The sequence below is a fragment of the Leuciscus leuciscus genome, assembly GCF_965113295.1.
Source record: "Leuciscus leuciscus genome assembly, chromosome: 25".
Classification (NCBI taxonomy): Eukaryota; Metazoa; Chordata; class Actinopteri; order Cypriniformes; family Leuciscidae; genus Leuciscus; species Leuciscus leuciscus.
This window is the reverse complement of record NC_138724.1, coordinates 31,786,345-31,806,653: the sequence shown is the minus strand read 5'-3', so window position 1 is coordinate 31,806,653 and position 20,309 is coordinate 31,786,345. Positions and strand designations below refer to the sequence as shown.

Here is a 20,309-nt window from a genome sequence, read left to right as displayed (position 1 = left end):
TTCAACTCAGTCATGTATGAATGGTTGTTAAGTAGAAGTTTTCCTTTGCTGTGTACGGCTGAGGGCAGCCTTTTTTTGGCCGGGGGAAATCTGTAACGAGTGGAAATAAGTGTGGCCCCTTTAAGAGCTGCGCGCTCCCTGTTGAACTGTCTGCACTCTGTATGGTATTGTATGCTCCGTGCGCCTCGAATCCCACATGTATGCGGCTAATTTCTGTTTGGAGCTCATTTTTTTATGTTGTTTTGTTTGTTTTGGTAACGCTGTGGACGGTGGAGCCTGGGACAGACAGTTGTCTGACAGTTGTCAAATAAAGCGTGAGTTGTTGTGAGATGCCAATCGCCTCCGTGAGTCTGTCTGGCCTAATAACTTGGGCTGTGAGCTATCCATATTTTCTGGGGGTACTAATCCACCTCTGGCTACAGCTACCGCAATGTCTTACCTGGAGATTCAACCAGATAACAAAATATGTCTGGAAACAACACCTCTGGCCATTTGGTTAGGTCATTGACCCAGTTTTTAATTAAATAAGGGCAATCATAACCTATTGCAGTTAATTTTGCAATGTCGGCAGGCGTCAATGACTCGCAATACCACATTTTTGTCATTCAAATAACAGTTACACACGATGTTCGCAGTGTTTTCCCCCACGCCGACTTTACCCTCGCCATGCCCCCAACTATGACTAGATGCCGACTGTATACGGACACCTCGAAGGGCATTAACCCGCTTATACCATGGTCACTTGCCAAATAACACATTTTTAAAACATTAGTTTATATTTTAATTAGTTTTACAATCGAAATCTAAAGTTTTTTACAAACAATAACTTGTTTTCCCTGGTTATGCCTGACGGTTTATTTACTAGGTGCCCTCTACCCTGCAGCCAATCTGAATCGAGTATTCACCCAGACCATGGTATAAAGATAGATGGTGGTCAATCAATGCACAAGAAAAGCTAAAATTGGGTTAAAGACAGAAAAAACCTTTCCCACAATAAGAAGACTTTATTTAATTTAATATGAAAATTAAATTACATCTTAGTATGGGCGTCTTCACAATTCTTATCCAAGAATAAAAAAGCCCAATTCATAAATGACAAGCGTACGCCGCTGCAGTACCCATTTCAACCGCTAGCTGTCAATCTCACATACGGCAACTTTAAAGTGAAAGCAAAAGCCGTTTGCGAAGCTGGCATTATTTCCTGTTTTTTATCAGTCAGAAGAAAACAGAACCAAAATGGCGTTTCAGGTCCGTATCAGGATTAATAGAAATACGATTAAAGCATTAACTGTGGCGTCATCAAGTGAAGAGTTTGAAAAGTTCAACATTGGAAAGCTAAAGGAAAAAGTATTAAGTTTGTTTCCTGGAATAAACGGTAGGTTGACGGGATCTTTCATAAGCTTTGCCTTTAATGACTTTCTACTGGGAAAAGCCAACAAGAACATTTTATCATCATTTTAATCTTTGTAAATTTGGGTTTTATTGTCTTGTCAGACTCAAATAGACTGAGGGTGATTTTCGGTCAAGATGAGTTTGAAGACCATCAAACATTTGAATCGTGCAACATTAAACATCTTTCTCTCCTGGTCGTCGTGGTCAGGATGCCTAAAGGACGAGGTATGATACTTTTACAATTTTCTTTACAAACTTTTCATATTTTAGGCATTATATAATTTTCATCTTTTCAGAAAACGATAGACAGGCACTTTTACCTTTAATGAATTTGAAAATAATAAGGCATGTGTCTCGCTAACCAACCAATACTTAAGGGGATTATTTACTCTCCTTCATGTTTTTCTAAACCTGTGTGAATTTCTTTCTTCTGCTGGAAGATGTATTGAAGAATGTCGGTAACTTTAACAGTTTATGGACTGTAGTATTTTTTCCTACTATGGAAGTCAATGGCTACCGTCAACTTTCTGATTACCAACATCTCATCTCAAGAAAAACTCATACAGGTTTAGAACATCTTGAGGGGGAGTAAATCATGACAGAATTGTAATTTTTGAGTGAACTATTCCTTTACTGTTGTGTTCTGTAGTGAAAATTCAGTCAGGTCACTCAAAAATTATGGTAAAAATTAAATAAAATGTATTTGTCTGAAAATCGTGATCCAGGGTATTCTCTCTTTCAACTGAAACATATCTGAGAGAACTACCAAATGAGCTTTAAGCTAAAATCATACATATACATTTTCTTTGTATTATTGGATGATATATTGCTTTCTCTCCACATTATCAAAAATAACCTCATACATTTTTGTCATAATGTTGATTACTTCATGTTCTCTAAATGTGAAGAAAAATGTGAGATACTTACAAGTTTTGTGTTTGAGATATGTTCATTATACTATTACGGTGTACATTTTATTGAAAATATTCATCTAAAAAATTTGATGTTAACCTGTATTAAAAACTTTTATAAACATTTCCAAATTATAATTTTCATAGTAATATTTCATAGAACATATCAAGAACAGTCCTTCTTCACGTCTAATGGTTGCTGACTGTCTTCACAGACTTGAATGCTTGTTCCACTGTCTCTCAATGCTCTGTTTACTTCTCATTCATCCTCTCATTTTCCCTGGGATGTAGGAACACCTGACCCTGGAGGAACCAAAGCCCAGAGGAGAGTCATTGAAGCTCTAGGGTTTAAAGGTGTGTAAGTATATGATGAATATAAATGTCTACTCTACACATATAAAGCATAACTAAGTTATGGACAACAGTTTAGATAATCAGTTTTCACGTTTTAGCTTTAGTTAATGTAATTGTGAATATGATCTGACAAACAATGCTTTTACAGCAATTATTAATCTTGGTTAACTCAAGTTGATATATGTAATCTTAAAGGGGTCATATGATGGTTCTAAAAATAACATTATTTTGTGTATTTGGTTTAATACAATATGTTTACGCAATTTTAAGGTTAAAAAAAGTAATCATTTTACACACACTGTATATTATTGTTTCTCCTCTATGCCCCGCCTTTCTGAAACGAGTCAAATTTCACAAAGCTCATCATTCTGAAAAGCGTGGTACTACCTTATAAATTCGAGCCTGATTCTGATCCGGAAAATGTCAGGAAAATTGTAAAATCTAAGGCTGTGTCTGAGTCAGAAGCGCCAGACTGTACATGCAAAGATGTATTGCCCCACTTTTTAGAATCAGTCTGTGCACAGCTGGCCTTGTAGCTATTATGTTACTCTTGCAGGTTCTGGAAACAGTCCTCCGAAAAATGCGCAGCACACTGTCGGATATTTTGGTTGTACTGTTCTGGAACAGTGTTGTAAATAAAGCTTAACTACTCGTAACCACAGATAAGTTTGGCTTTCGCAATGAAACGCAGCATCTCCACGACATGGCGGCAACAATAATACAGCGAGAATAAAAGTTACGCCTTCTTTCTTTGCGTTTACAATTGTGCAGTGTTCTGAAACTCCACACACTGATGTAGAGATGTGGAGGCGTGTCTGAACGAAGCGTTTTAGGAAAGGTGTGGCTGAGCCTTAACTTTTATAAAGCACATCTCTTTAGGTTTTAGACTTTGAGCTTTGTAACTCTGCAGATCTTATACATGCACTAACAGCAACATAACACACACAAAAAAAGAAAAACAAGAAATGGCATCATATGACCACTTTAATGAACAGCTGGAGCATAAGCAGGCGCTCAACTTGCTCTGCCATCCGTTGTTTTACATGTCCTCCAGCGTTAATGCATTTGGAAGATGCTTTTAGCCAAATTTATACAAATCAAGACTAATATATATATATATATATATATATATATATATATATATATATATATATATATATAAATACAATTTGGAGTTACTTGGTGTTTTTCCAAAGGTACATATTTTCAGATATTTTGGCTAGCTATATGACTAAAGTTTAGACAATAGAACTGAGCCAAGATCTACTCACAGACTCAAAGATTTCAGTTACTGAGTTGGCAGTAGTAGACTTGAGATGATTTGGTTAACACATTTTTTTTTGTCTGTATTATTTTCAGGTGCCTTTTTCAATTATTTTGGTGTTTCGAAGGCGTTTCAGAATTCAGGTACACACATTCCTTGAAAATAGCTTTTTTTTAATTATTAAATTTGATATCATTATTTACTGTTATTTATAGTCAGTGGTTAAAGTGGGATTTGGCAGGTGGGGGAACCCTCATATTTTGTGTAGGTGCAACAGGGGGAAATGACTCACCGTGGAACTACATATTGAGTATCGTGGTATAGCAATACTTTTTGGGACAAGAGTGTCACTGTGGCACCAAGTATCACACCACAATATGGAACACAACCTTGTTTTTCACATTGTAAATTTAAACATAAAAATGGGAAGTCCAAAACTGACTCAAATGTGAGGTAGTTGGGGGGGTTCGGGGGCATGCTCCCCCGAGAAAATGTGGATTTCTCTGACCTACATATTAGAGCTTAGATCGGGCCCAACAAATCAAGCCCGACCCTACCCGAGCCCGAGCTCGTTGTGTCCGAACCCGGCCCGGCCCGACACGTTCACTGTAATTATGAGCCAGAGCCCGATTTAAACCCGACCATTTTTAATATGTGGGCCGTTATAACCAGAGGTGGCGCCAGAATATTTTTTTAACGCAGGTGCTGCTGTGCTAGATTATTTAGGCTACAGGGGGGAGCTGCACAGTTATATATATTATATAAATACTATTAATAAATGAGCAAAAATTGGCCACTCAATATTTAATATTCAATTATTTTAATTATCACAATTAAAGTTTTAATTTTATTAAATTGAACAAGCACAACATTCAGCATTCAATCAAATATTCTTAAAGATTAATTATTATTAATAATGTTACTTCAACATATTGTTATTTTAACATAATATGTGTGTGAGCAACAAGCAAGATGTGCATTTGTAAATTCGGTGACAGCGTGTGTTACGAGTTTCAAATGGTGTGACCGTGGCGCGCCGGCGACTTCATGTCATGATTATAATGTCTGCTATATTGCTTTTTATGTATTAAATCCAGGCAATTGGTTGATGAAAAATGTATCAAAATTTAAGATACAATTTATACTAAACGAAATTCACTTTAAAGAAAAGCTTTCTTCAAAACAAAACTTAACAAACTTTAAACTAAATGTGCTTATTTAACCCTCTGAGGTCTGAGCTGTTTTCTGGGCCCAGGAGGTGTTCTGACATGCTCTGACATTTGTGTTTTTTTCTGTTACTAGTGACATTTTCATGGCTAAAGTCTAATTACACTGTATTCAGCACAAACTCTGCTACAGTAATATATCAGCAGCATGTATGTAAAAGTTTGTAGTTTTGAGATAATGACATTTATGCGTGGTTTGTGAAAATACAAAAAAAAATTCTCACTGAAATAAGGCCATGAAACCCATACTGATTATTTCTTCACAAGACTTTTGAAAATTGTATCACGTAGCCTAGAATATTTGCTCCAAAACTATGTGAAAATCACCCTGACTGCTCATTCAGATAAGACAATATATTGATTTAAAATTTCTAAGACGTGTTTTGTGTGAAAAAGCCTTATGCGAAGAGACGTGATCATCTCATTAATATGTAAGCCTTCAACACCTGAGAAAGACAAAGACACTCCCCTAACTGCCCTATTAGGAGCGATCAGGCCCTGTCATTCAGAGCAACCTTGCACAAAGAATGAGGAGATTTAAAAAAGAATGGCTTTTAGATTGTTTGGATTTATTTACAAAACAACACAATCCAAAAATACACAACAAATGACAAAAGAGCACATTGAAAACAATGATCCAAAGACAGAGACCTTTGTGCCATTCCTAAAAACATTGTACAATACCTTTCATTTCCAAGGTGTTTGATTTTCACTTTACCATGTTCATGTACAGAGACTTATGTGAATGTTGAAGTCAGCAGGACTCAGTGGTATCTGGTCCCTGAAAGAAAAAAAAAAAGAAAAAACTGTGAACATAATGATATCAAGAGAAACTATAGGGATGCACGATTTTGGGAATAGATTTTAGATTTTTCTGGTTAAAATTTCTTTTTAAAATTCACAGAATACACACACACACACGTTTCCAACAATATATAATGAACACCAGGTTTGTTGTGCCTTGTAGGCATAGGCTACGCAGTGCTGCATAAAATAATAATAACAATAAATTAAATCTTCCAAAAGATTTCAAGAACAACTACGCTAGAGAAAAATATATTGATTATCATATGTTACTTCAAATGTTTCCATTCGTTATGATGATATGAAATGAGATAATAGTAAAAACATAAAGCCTAATGTTTGGTGCATTTTTCCTTTCAAACGCAATCGCGCTCCAAAATATGATACATTAAAACCCACAGCGCGCTCCAAAATATGATACATTCAAACGCCATCGCGCTCCAAAATATGATACTCAAACCCACAGCGCGCTCCAAAATATGATACATTCAAACCCACAGCGCGCTCCAAAATATGATACATTCAAACGCCATCGCACTCCAAAATATTAAACATTATGGTTATACATATCTATGTTTGAGCAGATATCCACAAACAGTATTTAACAGTAAACACGGGTCTAAATAGTATAATATTCACCATATATCTAGCAACAGTTCAACTGCAATGTGAAGTTTATGCAACAATACCATAACCTAATAAGTAAGAATTTCTTACCTTACATCTTTCTTGTCTTCAAATCGCGTTCTTCTTCTTCTGAGGTAAATCCAATGTAAGCTCAGACGTGTCTTCCAAACTCGACGAAAAGCAGAGACTTGTGAAGTGTTTTGGTGTTTTGTGTTTGAGGTAACGAGGGCGTTCGCGTCCCATGTGGAGATTTGCATGTGAATCACTTTTGCGCGAGTGGCCGTGGTCGAATTAAAAGTAATTAGCAAGCGTTTGAGATACTGGACATCCTGTTGGTTTTATACAAATTACTTAAACAGAGAATATTTGTTTTCAGTTTGAATCCGATTATTTAAAAGTACACACTTAAATGTGTATAAAGGTGTATGGCTCATAAATGTGTGACAAGTATTCGCTGAGTTATGTTTCAGTTTATAGACGTGCTCAAGAAAAAAAAGTTCACCGCGACGGAGAGGCAGAACGCACACCCTGTTTATTTTCTTTATTTTACAAAAGCACAATGTTTTGATTTGATTGTAAGTGGACACATACAAAAGTAGAAATATCACAGATTATTTTTTTATATTTCTTTTTTCTGTATAACCATAAATGACGGAGTAATTTAAGTTTATGTTGCTGCTATGTGAAAAAAATCCAGCAAAACGCGTCGGCGCGTTTCTCGACCTCAGAGGGTTTATGGCTAAAACACGTAAGGTACTACAGACTCTCTTTTTGTACAAATTGCAGCACATTCATTTAATTCTGAATTTTGCACATGTTGAAAGGCATTTGTTTGTGCATAGTAAAACATATCTGTAACATTTATCAAGTTCATAATTGTGCCTGCATTTATTAATTATTATCTTAATGAATAATGCGACAAGGAAGAAGCATGTAAACTGCGTTGTTTATTCAGAAATAATTGAATGGATCGTAAATGGATGTGAAATTCCGAATGAAACGTAAAAAATAAAATAAAAAATAAACTGTGAATAATGATGAACACAGAAAATGATGGCCTAAGACTATAGGCCTACTACTTTAATATAATTAAACAATGTTTTAGAACATATAATATTTTTTAAACAAAATAAATATTTGTAAAGCCTATTATAAAACGTAGGCCTATAGTGCAAAAACGCTGCTCCATTCTGGTAGCCTCCTGCTGTGCTGTGTACGAGCCTGTAGATGAAGTGTGAGAAATTGATTAGGCCAAGGCTGCCTGCTATATATGTAATCATTATATAATACCATATTAATCACAAAGCTATAGCCTACTTACATGGTTCTACATGTTGTCATGCAAGAACAAGATTGCGTCCACAGTTTCTGGTTTCAGAGCGGTCCTCCTCTGCTCTATCGTTCGGCCAGCTGCGCTGAACACCCGCTCGCTGCTGCTGCTGCTTGCTGGAATGCAGAGGACGGATCTTGCCAGCCTGGTTAGTTTTGGGTACACCAATCCGTTCACTTTCCACCATTTCAGTAGGTCCCGGTCGTCATCCATGGCATGCTTCTGTGAATTGTACATAGCCACCTCATCCTCATCTGGTTCGTTATCCTCGTCTTGGTTCTCCCACTCAGCAAATTCGGAGTCTCTCCTGGGCCTGGCTGCTGGTGGTGTGAAGCCAGTACTGCTCATTGCACTGTCAGCCGCTGCAGCATCTTCCTCCACAGGCAAGAGTAGGGTGCGAACGTGGGCATGTACTTCAGCTATCTCTACAGGAGACATCATCCTCAATTTGTTGAATTTGGGCCAGAGGAAAAGAGCAACTTTGTGCAGCATGTTCACCTTGATTTTTTGCACAATGAACTCGGCATGTCTCTGGCGCACAAATGCTTGCTGCGGTGAGTCGGTGGGAGAGGGCTGGCAATGTCTCTTCAGTCTCTCAACCCAGAGGCAGACCAGGTTTATGGTTGCATATTTGTCGCCCTCCAACTCTCTCTGGGCATTATAGAATGGCTCCAAAAATGTGACCAGAAAGCTCAAAAAGTCAGGTGCAATATTTTCGATGCGCTCAACCTCACCGCGAGTCTCCAGTTTCTCCCGTAGCTCTGAGTATATGTCTTGCACTGACTTGAGTGTGAGGTACACTGTGCTGAATCACGTCTCCCCCATCTGTAGCACTGTCTTTGACAATTGCGCAACCAGGCCAGATTGTTTTAGATATCTTACAAGTCCTTTCGCAGCAGATATGGTCTCTCCTATATCCGGCGCGTTTTCGGACAGTGCGTCGGCATGCAGACCGTGGCGAAGGACAGTATTAATTAGGTGATCGAGACAAGAAAGCCTCCTATATGGTTCCAGGGCTTTGATTATGTTGCTGCCTTCATCTGTTACCCACACTATTCGGCTGAGGGAGCTAGGGTCGAGGCAAAATTTGTTGACCAGCAAGCACACTATCTCGCGTCTGATGTTTTTTCCCGTTTTAGCATCTTCCACGGGAAACATTGCGGTGGTGAGAGTTTTACCAACTAAATTATAGTCGTCTGTGATATAATGGCACTTTATTGCGATGTAACTTATCTTTTTGTAGTCATCAGTCCACATATCTGTGCTCATCGCTACGTCTCCATTCATCAGAGCATCTTTGAGCGTCTGTGCCAGAACTTTCCTCCTCTCATCTGCCTTTTCTATGCAAGCCTTGGAAACGGTGCTATGGTGAGGCAGAATGGACTGGGCCGATACACGACCATATGTAGCACCAACATTGATTAATTCTTGAGCTAGCCGCTCGAAGCCCTGGCCACTTACAACGTAAAATGGCCTTATGTCCCTGCAGCAAAACTCAACGCATTTCTCTGTGATGGCTTGCCTCGCCCTCTGGGGAATGCTTGGAAAAGTAACAAAAGAGGACATTGAGGGCTGAGGCTGACTACTTTTATCATTTCTGTCATGGCAAGCCTGCTTCATGTGTCTGTTCATAGTCGAAGTCCCAGTTTTTTTGCTGTCATAGGCGAGCAGCGTGCCGCATTTAATGCACGAGACAAAGCCAACACATATGTTGTCACTCCCTACCAGTGGTGTAGTGGTAAAAAAAGAGGTGGGTAAACTATAAATTCTGGTGGACCACAACTTGATCACCCGGTAAGGTGAGCCACTGCCTACCGGTGTATGTGTATCCTGATGACATCGCTATATCATTTGATGGTACTACCAAGGGTATCACTGGTTGTTCCCTCATCATAGGTCACACAATCACTATTCAATTCATACATTAATCTAAGTTCTTGCTAAAGAGACTCAAAAAGGAATAATATGGTTGAAATCTATAAAGTTTACTAAATGAAAAAAACAGAGAGAAAAAAAATATTTAAGAGAGATCGAGAGGGAGGCTTATATCCAGGGCTTCCAATGCAATGCACTTGTGCATAATGATTAGGGATTTGGGATTATTTTCATAGTTGATTAATCTGTTGAATATTTCCTCGATTAATTGATTAGTTGTTTGGTCTATCAGAAAAATGGGAAAAAAGGAAAAGTCTTTAACCTGGTGCAGGCTTGATTCCCTCTGAATCTCTTGTAGCCTACAGTTGGGTTTTGACATGCTCCCTACCCTACATTAAACCAGCTGCCTGTAATGAATAAAAAAAATCCTGTTGAAATGATTTCCTGTTGCAGCTGCGATCAAGTTTCATTCTCGCGCAGCTTGTTTAGTAACTTTACGAGCGTGTGTTTTCTGCTACGTGTGTGCGCCGTTCTCTTTGTTCCGTGTGTGTGTGTGTGTGTGTGTGTGTGTGTGTGTGTGTGTGTGTGTGTGTCGGCGCGCTGCGCTCTCTGCTCCGTGTTTGCGTGTTCTGCTCTGTAGTTAACGGCCCAAATGCTCGAATCATGTGCCGATCGGCGATCACGCACTGGAAAAGCAAAGTCCGCTCAAATAACGTGAAATTTAGAGGTGGATAAACGCAATGTAGAGGTGAATAAGCGCACTTTGGAGGTGGGCAAACGCTATTTCCAAATTTTGGGAGGTGCGTAAACGGCGTTTACGTGCGTTTAGCCTCCACTACATCCCTGCTCCCTACGACTAGCTTAAAATGTTTCCATACCTCCGATTTTCCTTCAAACTTGCTCAGAGTTAATTATCCTGTTTTAATTTTTTTCTTTGCCTCTACAATCTCCATGTTGCACTATAGTACAGAATAGTAGGCTACAGCACGCACAGCAGGTGTGATACGTCGAGCGTGCGAGACTTCGAGTGCGAGTGGACGAGACGCTGCGCATGACACGTGACGTGCTTTATCAAGGGCCCGACCCGACCCGGCCCGAGGACAGTGGCGGGCCGGGTCGGGTCGAGTCCGGGCTCGGGCTCGGGCTCGGGCAGAGAATCAATTTAGGGCTTTTGAAGGCCAAAAAAAATAAATAAAAATTATACGAAATTTATCAATTTAAAACCTTGTCATTAGATTATTTGTCAATACCTGCTCTCTCCTCATCTTCATCTTTGTTTTTCTCTCAGTCTCCTTATCCTGCCCTATTTCTTCCCCTCCTAAAGTTGAACTTTGACTGATAGTCTTTTCATTTTTGTCTTTGTCAGTGAAGAAAAAAACATAGGCTCAACTGATATTTGTTTATGAATCATTTTCTGAGACAAGTTAATTGACTCAAGGCTACAAGGAAAGCTGTAGCCTAAGTCAGTTTGGAATTTGAAAATGTCTGTTTTTAAATGTTAAAAGTAATTTTAAATAAATTATAGTCTATGTTTTACGCAGTTGGTGGAATTGGCGAGAGTGAGGCGTGGGAGGCATGAACCGGTAGATGCACTAAAATCAGACAGGAGAACCGTGAGAACATAACGTCGGGAAGCGTGTTTGTGAATGCGGACCCAGGGGGTGATATTCAGTGTTGATTTGATGAATGATGAGAATCATTGAATTTGATGAGAATGATTTGATTTGATTTGAATTTATTTATTAATTTATCTGAGGTGCTGGAACACAGTTCCGGACCGTTCCGGCCCACTTTAACCCCTGTTTATAGTCACTTGTTAAAGAGAAATAGAATATAGCGTCTTTTAGAGTGTTCTGTTGAAGGTAGTGTATTTAAGAACTTGTGGAAAGAAGTGTGTCTTCAGCTGTTTCTTGAATGTTGTGGTGGTCTCATCAGATCCGTGCAAGGTTGGCAGCTCATTACATCAGAGAGGAGCAGAGATTCCAGCACAGGACGATTGTATGTCTCTTTCTACAGCAGCCGGATCCCTCTCCATCACTGACCGTAAGCACGAGGAAACACATATAGATACTTATGTACACTATAAACAAAATGCAAGGGGGAAAATTAATTTCTTTATCAAAACACTGATTTTTGATTTCTAACCAATTAGCTCTAGGGATTTTTTCCCACACATTCGCACTGGTTGTAAGTAATCTGTAAATTAATGTTGTTAGTTTAGAATGATATAGAATAGTGATTATTGTCTTGCAAAAAGTTAGTTTTCCAATCGTAAACAGATATTTATTTGCGTTTTTGCAGAATTGGTTTGAAGATTTGGTACACGAGTGAATGGTCCTCAAGGACCACCATGTCCCTTTAGGGCCTCTGTAGTTTCAACAATCATTCATTAAACTTTTATTGTTCATTTCTATTGTCTGCTGAATTTACTTGCATCACATTTCCTTTGTGTTCCATGAATAAGAACCTGATTTAAGGTGTTACAGTATCGTTTCAATACCTGCATGATGGTTATTTTAAACTAAACAGTGATCTTTTATTTTGCCGTAGGTCCGTGGAGGAGAAAGCCGAGCACTCCCAGTGATGATAATATGAGGGACAGGACAGAAGAAACAGCGTATGATCTTCCAGCAGGAGCTCCAGCTGGTCCTTCAGACCCAGACCTGCAGTTTGTGCTAAATTTGCTTCCATCTCTAAAGAGAATGGATCTTAGACGCAGAGAGCACACCAAACTCAGAATGCAACAGCTTGTGTTTGAAGCAGAGTTTGATGGTACGTTTATTATCATTCTCCTTATTTGTGCTGTTTTTACTGTTGAATGAAACTGATCCTTGAGTTTAGAAGATCACTGGACCTCCAGCATGCATCATCACACAAACACATACAGGAGATACATTACAAAAAGATAGTATTCATTCAGGGGCCGTTTGCACATCACCGGTTTCCTCTAAAAACAGAAAACATTATATGCGTTTTGGCTGTTCATTTACATGACGACTGCGTTTTGGGAGCCTGAAAATGCAAACTTTTGAAAACAAGTTTGAAAGTGCAAGTTTTTTTAAATCAATATTGTTATTGTCTCCGTGCAATCAGACAACTATCAAAAACACTAAACTGTGAAAACTGGGGGTGTAATGGTAGACAAACATGACTGTTTGTAAACTAAACACAAAATTGCTTTTTTCTTTTTTACAAATGTGTATATGCGTTTAAATAAATTCTATTACAATTAATTTTCTTAGCTAATGCTGTAAACTGTATGGGGAGCCCTTAATTACACATTACTATAATTTTAAAGGCTACAATTAACAACAGAGCCCAAATTATTAAATTGAGTTGCTATTTATTTTTAGATATAATAATCAACGCTCAAATATATAAATAAAAACATGTAACTTGCACATAAGGCAGTTTTTGCAACTTCTATTTTAATTATAAAGTTAATTTACCAATCCAATTAATTTTTGAAATATAATCATTTACACAGTGGCTGTCATAAAATTTATTTAAACATAATCATTATTTATACATTAAATAATCAAGACATTACTAACAGGTTAAGTAAATATAATGAAGAGGCTAATATAGTGCATATACAAAATCAGTCTGTATATTTAATACATGTGGATCCGTGCAAAATGTGATCATTTTGCCAACATTGTCATCTGTACGCGAAAAATGCAAAGGAAAAACGTTTCTGTTTTTAGTACGTTATTGTCACATAAATCAGGGATAGTCAACCATGCTCCTGTAAATCTACCTCTGCAGACTTCGGCACACCTACACTTCCTGTGTTTTTCAAGCAATCCTGAGCACATTGGCTGTGTCCGAAATCACCTCATATACCCTAATTCAGGGGTTCCCAAACTTTTCCATGACAAGGCCCCCCAAATACCACTAGGTTCTGGCCAAGGCCCCCCTTTTGCAGGATGCATTATTGAACCCATCAACAATACTACGGCAAATGTAGAAATAAATAAATAAAACATCTGTGAACATCATATTATGTGATGGTGTTTGACACCAGCCAATCAGAAAGATTATAGAGATGCACCGATTACAATTTTCTAGGCCGATTCTGATTTGTCATTGAGTTTGACCTGCCGATACAGATTTTAGCCAATTCCGATTTAATTTTTTCTAACCACTTTACAGCACACACAAATATTTATTTTCTATATATTTTTGTTTATAAAACACTGTATACTTTTACCCAAATTGAATAACAAAAACAAGTTTAAATGGGTACAGTATTTTTTAGTCATTTTATTTTCTGATAGCCTACTCCAGTTTTTGTTAAAACAGACTAGACATGCAAATGATGTGCATTTTAGGCACTCTGAAATCATATTTATTTTGTCCATCAAAAGTGTGCTTTCACTTTAATTGAGCGTTAGCAATAGCCTGGATATCCAGACCTAAATCTAAAAGATTAATGGTCTGGCATCGACTAATGAAACTCGTCCAGCTCGAGGGGCGGCACCAAGCATGCATTTGAAAATCTCACTGCACGCAATTGGATAACACTCCGACCAATCACAACAATAAACCCCAGCTACCAGTGGAGCTAACCTTATTAGACATTCTCTGATTAGACTCTTGCCGTATCCGGTCGGCGAAACAGCAAAAACGCCCTTCTTGCAAAGGAAGGATTCGAGCGCCGTCTTCTGTTCCTCTTTTAGATAAAAAGCCAAGTCTAACTCGTTCATTGTAGCGGCCAACTGGTGTTCATCCAGAGCCATCCTGCAATGTTCACTAATGACTTCGGCATCACAGTGCTGTCGTCATCTCGCCTCTGGCAAGCTCCTGCTCACGGTATACAGTAAGTGAATGCAATCATTGATTAATATGCACGCCGAAAAAATCAAGCACTGCTCAAGTGCTTGCTCGCGCTTGCGTCCGAAACGGCCGTAATTCACAAGGTTTCCTACATGTGTGTTCCGTGTGCACGTGGGATGCTGATGTTGCGCAATGTTAATCATGCGGCGCCCGAGTGCATTTGACCGGCATAAAATCGGCATATGTCAGACTGACCGGCTGGTCGCCGATCATGGCGGATCACGTGAAAATCGGCCAATTCCGGTCACCAGCCGATCAATCGGTGCATCTCTAAAAGATTAGCATTAAAAGTATAATGTTAAGATAGGCTATGCATCAAATTATTATAATGCTATGTCATAAAAATATCAATATTTTTGCGTTTTTAAACTTTTTTTTGTTTTTTTGCTTTTTTTTTCTCCCAACTTGCTGCGGCCCCCTGGTGCCCCCACTTTGAAAACCCCTGCCCTAATTCACTTTTTAATTTAAATTTATACCAGTTTGATATCACGCTGTAGCCACATTGACAACATTGGCCGCATTCACAACATCTTAAGGCTAAGAATAGCTCCTAACTTGCCGGTTTAGGAGAAACTCTTAAAAATAATGGGTGCGTCAGACCTAATTATCAGGACTCCTACATTTTTGCTCTAAGAGTTTTTCACAAAGCATTTTATCGCTAAAATTAGCCCCTAAATCTGTGAAATGTTAGGAGTAGTCAAGAGCAGTGTTTCTCAACCAGTGGGTCGTGGATCACTCTATAGGGGGTCGCAAGACTTTCTCTGTGTTCTCTGTATTACGCCGGCACAGCCAATAAGTGCGCTTCACAAAAGGCTCATTGTATGATGTGCTGAACGAGCTGTTCTCCTGTTGAATAAAGTGTGGTATAAACGAGTGTCTCGTCCTCCTATAATCCTCCTCTTCTGCGTGTGTGGAGTGGAGCAGGACAACGGCCCTCCAGTGCTGCTTCAGACTCTCATCCACACACCACTGGGTTTGCCCATTTTTACTGCGTGATCAATATAAGCGGCACAGCGGCTCATATGATAATTATCTCCAAATTATGACCAAAAATGGATAAATATTAAATATATGAATTAGTGGTGGGCATAGATTAATTTTTTTTAATCTAGATTAATCTCACAGTAATCTTGGAATTAATCTAGATTAAAATGGCTCATTTGAATTCTGCCGAATGTATTCAGAATATGTGTGCTACCCAAATAATGACTAAAGGGCACGTGTTTCTTAAAAACAAAGTGACATTTAAAAGAACTTGTGAAGAAATGCCAGAGATTTTTTTATTTTTTATTATTAAAACTAACATAATAAAGTATGATTTAAAAAAAATAATAAATGTTTTACTTTGAGCAATGATGGAGCTATAATAGACTCTTCTTATGAGCATATAAAACAAAACAGCTCCTTGGAAAAAATTTAATGTAGCCTAATATTGTAGTAGTTAAACACAAAGGTATATTTTTAGTTCAGATTAACATTTGAGGGCAGCAATTTTATTCATAATGTCAAAATAAAACCCTCAAACGTAATGTTACTTGAAAGCATTATAGCCTAGCCTACTATTCCTGCCAAACTTCCATGGTTGCAGTTAGTGTTACTACAGTAAATCCATGGTGAATGTTGCAGATCTGTGGACACTGGATAGTTCATTCATGGCACAATGCTTCTTCCTGGCTTCCACGCACTGTTTGATCCGTTAATAACGGAGAAATGTGAATGTTTCTCACTAGTTCTCGCAGCGATGTTATTACTTCTGTGGCGAATTAAAATGCTTTCTTTACTGGATCTCTTATCGCCGTGTAGTAACAGTGTCGCATGATCACGATCGGCTCGCGCTGCACTGGTCCAAACTGATAAACGGTCCTTCAACCACACAATAACGAGTAGCTCAGTTTCGTTCCGCTTACATTACGTTTGCCATTTGATGTTGGGCAATGTTGTGATCGCGCCGGCGTCTCTTACATTATGAGCGCGCTTGCCACGCGCAACCCGCCTACATTTGAAATAAAGAAATTTTGGTCGGCAGGAAAAATGGTCCAACGAACAGTTCGGTTTGAAAATGCGTACCGAACACCGAACCGAATCCGCGCTAAAATATCAAGGTGAAAGTCATCATAGCTTGCGTAGTATAGACCCAGCTCCCAACCCAACTTTGAGAATAGATTAACGGCGATATTTTTTGTATTGCCCGATAAGAATCTCACGTTAACACGTAAACGCCGATAATGGCACACCACTAATATTAATATATCCCGATTTGAAGCTTATTACATAAACGCGCACATCAACCCGATCACACGTTTAGCGTTCATGTAAACACTACATTCAGAATCAGAATGAATTCAGTCCGATTGAAACAAAAGTTGTGTATGTAAACGTAGCCGGTCCTCCAACGAATCGTATTTTTGAATGTCGTAGTTTGAATCATTATTGCCATAACTTTCTAACGTTGTTTTTCAACTGTCTCTTATTGGACAAGGTCCTACTCTCTTTACGTAATGTTACACACACTAGCCCTATTGCTGTGCCAGACCTTATTATACTGTACGCAGCCACGGAAATAAAAAGCAGGAATAGGCTGACAACAGCTAGTTTGTGTGCGACACTACGAGTCGCACTTTCCCAGATTCCACCGCATCTGGATATGATCATTTCAGAGCGGCAGTCTCAAGTGTCACATTAACGTGACTAAAAAAATCAGTTTGCCTCATAGTCTGCCTAATTATTGAAAATATTTGTGTCTTCGTGAAATTAATTATAATAAGCATATAGGCCTACTGTGTAGCCTAGGTCTAAAGAGGCATTTCAGTTATTGATTTATTTCCTGCCTTAATGGGTTGTATGACTGGCATACAAAAAAAAGTGGGTCGCAGTGGGCAAAAGGTTGAGAATAATCACATAATAGTTCATTTATGTACACTCAATAAACTAGGGTGACCATATTGTAGTCTTCGAGGGTGGGGTGATTTGTGAATGTAAATGCGTCAACAAATGCTTGACAAATGCATTCACAACCTTTTACATGACACTGTTTCTTTGCCACTGTTGACAAGCAAGCGCTGCTCTGTGTCTTGGCTGTTGCCATGGTGCTGAGGGTAATGACTGAGATGCAGTTTAACCAATGTTTGCGTTATGTACATGACCAACCGACGGACGGTGCCGTGTGAGAAGGCGGGACCTAAAGCAATGCAATAACGCACATCAACCCGATCACTTGTTTAGCGTTCATGTAAACAGTACATTCAGATTCATCAATCTGAATGAATTCAGTCCGATTGAAACAAAAGGTGTGCATGTAAACATAATGAATGGTGACTGTAGAAAGCAAAAGCCGAATCCCGGACATTTTTGGCTGATCCCGGCCGGACGCATTTTTTTAGGTCCAAAAAGACGACATGTCCAGGAAAAAGAGGACGTATGGTCACCCTTAATAAACATTGCAGTCAAGTTAAAATAATATCCTATCGTCTGAGCTGATAGACAGCTCGCGTGACCCGAGTTTGAGATCCAGCTCGTGGACCTTTGCCGATAAGTTTTTTTCCGATTTTGCCTCTTAGTGGTAAGATAAATGTTTTGTGAGTACTGGCCAGGTTTTACAGCATTTATTAATCTTGATTAAAGTTCATTACAATATTTTTCTTAATAATTTTTTATCATTAGTTAAGGCATTAACAATTAATGATTTTATGAAAAAAATTATATTGAACAAGATTGATAAATGTATTATATCTATTGCATTAAATTGTGTTTATATTGCTTATGATTAGATAAGGAGCTGGACTGAACTTGGATGGATGAAAAATACATTTCACTGATTGACATAATTTTATTTAATTTTTTTAAATATACTGTACAAGTATTTGAAAAGACTGTTTATGACTGATGTCTTGATATTTTCTCATTTTCTCAAAGACTCAAGCTTACCAGAACAGGGAATTCGCAGGAGTAATTCCAATGAAAGATTTCGTCCCGACTTTTAGCTTCATTGGACTCACTTGGTTAAAACAGCTGAACACTTCATATAATGGACATGTGGGTCAGCTGTTCCCAAGATTCCCATCATCAGGCCCATTAAGACAATAATCCTGCTGTGTTTTTCCAGCTTCTGATATTCATGGAGTAGAAACATTGGCACTCTTCCAGTGGAAGCATGTAGTCCCTGTCCTCCATCTACTGTATGTTATTCTGTATATTGATGTATATATGCTCTTTTGTTTTACCTGAGATGTTATTCTGCTTTGTGTTCATTGCTGTGAACAGTCAGATGCAACATAATGTATGGTGATCAATCAAACAGAATACTAAATAAAATGTATAAAGTCTGAGTAACAATATTCTCATTTTCATTTGTATATGAATATATGAATCATTTATTTTAATAATAAGTAAGCCATTTATATTATGATTGTTTAGTTTTATTTATACTTGAGTTGATGTTAACCAGCATCTGCCCTCAGTGTCTCCTAAAACCCTTGTTTATTGTGAACTTAAACGTTCGCAACCCTCAAACTGGACATCAAATAGTTGTTTGAAACTCTGTATTTTAGCTCTTCTCATGTTATTGCCTTCTTAAGACAACATTGTTTTATTCCAACATTTGTAAGTTGATTTAGTTAAAAATGTCTGTTAAAAGGAAGAAAAGAAAGTCTATTGACTGAATTGGACCTCGCTGTTCTTGAAAACAGTAAATGAAGAACTGTGTTCATAAACCTTTAACCTAGAAACTAAATCCCATAGATGGCGAGAAAACGAGTTAGACCGGTTTCACAGAGAATACTGACTGTCAGGAACTAAAGCCACACATAATCACATGTGAAGACTTTAGCAGGAGAATCGGCACACTTGTTCTGTCACAGCAGTGAATCTTGTGTTAGCATGTGTGCAGGTTTGTCTATCACTGTGAAGAACAAAACATTTCATAATGCTGTCACTAAAACCATTAAACCTGTAGCACAGACTTGAGTCAAACCTCACTAGTTCAGAAGGTCATAAATCAACCAAGTGAATTGCACTAATTGAAATAATATGCATTGCATTAACCCTGCTTGCATTTTAATGTGTTGTATTTTTAGGGCTTGCATTTTTATGGGCTGAAATTAAACATGGTTTTATATTTAGCTGTGACTATTTCAATTCCAAACATTCACACATTTTCATTGTTAAAAATTCAATAATCCATATTCAACTTTCAGATTTCACTTCAAAAATATTAATTCTGTCTAAAATACAACGTATAATATTCAACAGGCAATTTTCGGCCCATTTTATTTTGCTTTACAAATTCGCTTCCACAAATTCAGTGATTGAAATTCGACAGAAGATTCAAGATTGCTAATCTTTATCTGCAGTTAGTCTTCCTCTCCAGTAGTGGTTCGAGAGTGTGTTGATGAAGACCAGAGCAACAGCTGGAGACAGTCAGTCTTTCATTCACAAACACTGATTTACAGGAATGGAGCAAGCGGTCAGTGTGTGATGAACATCAGGGCCAGTGTTTATATGGAAAAGCTGATAAAGACACAAAAGCTGTGTTTGATATCTTCACAGTGTCATGTAACAGACGGAGACAAACAAGGTAAATAGCAAAGTATTTGTTTGTATTTTGCAGAAGTGGAGAGTCACTGGTGAGTATCGCAGATGTTTAGCTGGATGGTAACTTGGTTCTCTGTGTAGCAGATATGGCAGGTGAA

At 38.2% G+C, this 20,309-nt stretch overlaps 1 protein-coding gene and 1 long non-coding RNA gene across 5 annotated transcripts in view; both read left to right on the top strand.

Moving 5' to 3' along the window:
• The window catches only part of LOC309491317, a 155,046-nt gene that overhangs the window by 124,138 nt on the left and 10,599 nt on the right, over positions 1 to 20,309 (top strand). The window lies entirely within an intron of this gene.
• LOC309491266 (uncharacterized protein) lies at positions 1,229 to 18,942 on the top strand. 4 transcript variants are annotated; one of them, XM_082160762.1, is made up of 8 exons: positions 1,229 to 1,375; positions 1,495 to 1,617; positions 2,595 to 2,657; positions 4,017 to 4,064; positions 11,719 to 11,826; positions 12,334 to 12,451; positions 12,503 to 12,555; positions 18,535 to 18,942. In XM_082160762.1, exons 1-8 carry the CDS (start codon positions 1,237 to 1,239, stop codon positions 18,600 to 18,602), a joined length of 720 nt encoding a protein of 239 aa, XP_082016888.1. In that variant the 5' UTR covers positions 1,229 to 1,236; the 3' UTR covers positions 18,603 to 18,942. The 4 variants fall into 4 exon arrangements, with proteins under 4 accessions (XP_082016888.1, XP_082016886.1, XP_082016887.1 ...); XM_082160760.1 differs by having other exon boundaries at positions 12,334 to 12,555; XM_082160761.1 differs by lacking the exon at positions 4,017 to 4,064 and having other exon boundaries at positions 12,334 to 12,555.

Coding starts and splice junctions, on each gene's coding strand:
- LOC309491266 (XM_082160760.1), top strand. CDS start 1,237: ATGGCGTTTCAGGTCCGTATCAGGATTAATAGAAATACGATTAAAGCA. Junction 1,376..1,494: donor TTTGTTTCCTGGAATAAACG/GTAGGTTGACGG, acceptor TTGTCTTGTCAG/ACTCAAATAGACTGAGGGTG. Junction 4,065..11,718: donor GAAGGCGTTTCAGAATTCAG/GTACACACATTC, acceptor TGGTCTCATCAG/ATCCGTGCAAGGTTGGCAGC.